Source organism: Phytophthora infestans, genomic scaffold (assembly GCF_000142945.1).
Source record: "Phytophthora infestans T30-4 supercont1.101 genomic scaffold, whole genome shotgun sequence".
Lineage (NCBI taxonomy): Eukaryota > Oomycota > Peronosporomycetes > Peronosporales > Peronosporaceae > Phytophthora > Phytophthora infestans.
This window is the reverse complement of record NW_003303658.1, coordinates 117,857-119,978: the sequence shown is the minus strand read 5'-3', so window position 1 is coordinate 119,978 and position 2,122 is coordinate 117,857. Positions and strand designations below refer to the sequence as shown.

Below are 2,122 nucleotides of genomic sequence, written 5' to 3'. Positions count from 1 at the left end.
GCCTTACCAGTAAGCACTTCGATCGGGGATTTCCGTCCCTCGTTGGCTCGAGTCGGGCTTCTATTCAAGATAAAAGTGGCATATTCAGCGGCGTCACTCCAGAAACTCGGCGCCATATCTGCACCAAATATCATGCACCTGACCATGTTGAATATAGTTCGGTGCATGCGCTCAGCTTTGCCATTAGAAGCTTGATTCGACGCTTCACTGACTTGCCGCGACACACCTTCCTCCTTGCAGAACTGTCTACGTTGCGATATTCTCCACCACCGTCTGTGCGAAGCACATGAATCTTGCAAGAGAATGTCTTCTCGAAGAACACCAGAAAGTCTTTAAACTTTTGGGCTGCTTCATCCTTCGTCTTTGCCGCAAAAACGCTGCAGTAGTTACTCTTGTGGTCGATGAAGTTGACAAGGTAACGATTTCCATGGCGGTCTCGTGGGGTCATCGGGCCTTTTAAGTCACTGCAAATGACACCGCCGATCCGTTCAAGTGGCGCATTTTTGCCGGTATCCTTCTTAGACTGCACCGACTTCGTTTGCTTTCCTTCGGCGCATATTAAACACGTTTTACGGGTGTGGCTTGTGATAGCGATGCCTCGTCCGCCGCCTGTGCAGACATTTCAACAAAGCCCACCTCCTCAAACACCCGTCCAAACGCGCGACGACGAGCAGCAACGACAAGGAAATGGCGAAATTGCGTTCGGCTATCCGAATCACAATCAGTCTAAATTAAGCCTTCGCGACTTTGATGGGCGAGAGACGTACAATGGTTTGGGCACTGATTCGAGCAGTGGGGGTTGATGTTTATCGGCCACGTAGACATGGCAGAACGGGCCTGTGGTTTTAGATGGCCAGAAGAAGTGAAGCTCAACAAGCTCGCCCAACACTTGACTGGCAAGGCGGGACGTTTCTTCCGCGAGCAGGCTGGTGTGTGGTGGTCAATTTGCCCGTTTCTATTCGACGCTCTCGAACAGATGAACGCAACATTTACCGTTCGGTTGTCGATGGAGGATGCTGCGCGACTCTTCACAGAAGAGAAAGATCACACTCGCTCGTGGAACGATCATTTCTTGTACCTAATAGCTCTAATGAGAGCGACTGACGTGTCTCCAGCGATGGTTCTACAGAATATCGTACGCCACGCTTCACCGAGCTTTAGTCCTACTCTGCTTGGTCGCTACAATGAAAGCCGACAAGATGTAATGATGCACGCACAAGAGCTGGTGCAATTTTCCCAAAGGTTTGACCCTGGGTCGTCCGATAGCAAGTCGACAGGAAAAGACGTGGTGGCTGCAATCACAGACTCGGATTCTTGGAAGTGCTACAGCTGCAATAACATCGGTCACATCTCGCGTGACTGCCCTCAACCGAAGCGCGAGCGGCGCAGCAGAGCCGCAGGAGCGAAGAAGACAGCGTGGGCCCTGACTGCCAATGTCCCGAAGCTCGGTGAAAAGGCCACGAACGACACCTGGATCATCGACAGTGGAGCGAGCCGGCACCTCCTTAACGATGCCAGTCTCCTGTGTGACGCGGAAGAATGTGAGCCAACCGATTCGCTCATTATGCCCAATGGCAGCGGGATAAAGGTGACCAAGAAAGGCTTAGTCACGCTGAAGAAGGTGGTTGGAACGGACGTGACAGAAATTGTTCTGAGTGATGTATACTACGCGCCGACGCTGGCCCGGAACCTGATGTCGCTTGGTAAGCTACTGAGGCGTGGGTGCTCTCTGGTAGAGGTAGATGGGGGGGCTAGCCATTGCGAGCGGCCAAAGAGATCATGTTCCCTGTCGAACTCGATAATGACGTCCTTGTCACTGAATTTAACGCAGTTCGCAAGACGACGACAGCGGCTGGCCACGCGATGAGCGCTTTGACGGAGGCCCTGAAGCCTGCCGCCGTGCAACACGATACACTCATCAGCTTCCATGAGCGTTTTGGTCATTTGGCGCTTGACACGGTCGAGCGCATTGCGCGCAATCCGGATTCGATCGCGGTAGAGTGGCTGGGGTGCACCACCATAAAAGCTTGCATGCCCCTTTCGTTCAGGCGTCTGCACACCTTGTTGGTCGCCATCCCCAAGCTCATCGAGCTGCATCCGCTGCAGGCCGAGACTTCCGTGT

The 2,122-nt window shown here is 53.2% G+C and overlaps 1 protein-coding gene across 1 annotated transcript; it reads left to right on the top strand.

The window, feature by feature from the left end:
• Positions 1–802: 802 nt before the first annotated feature.
• Positions 803–1,509, top strand: PITG_19667 (uncharacterized protein; the record flags this gene model as incomplete). Its single annotated transcript, XM_002896177.1, has 2 exons — positions 803–1,225; positions 1,486–1,509. The coding sequence occupies 2 exons, from the start codon at positions 803–805 to the stop codon at positions 1,507–1,509; spliced, it is 447 nt and encodes a 148-aa protein (XP_002896223.1).
• Between the last annotated feature and the right edge of the window lie 613 nt (positions 1,510–2,122).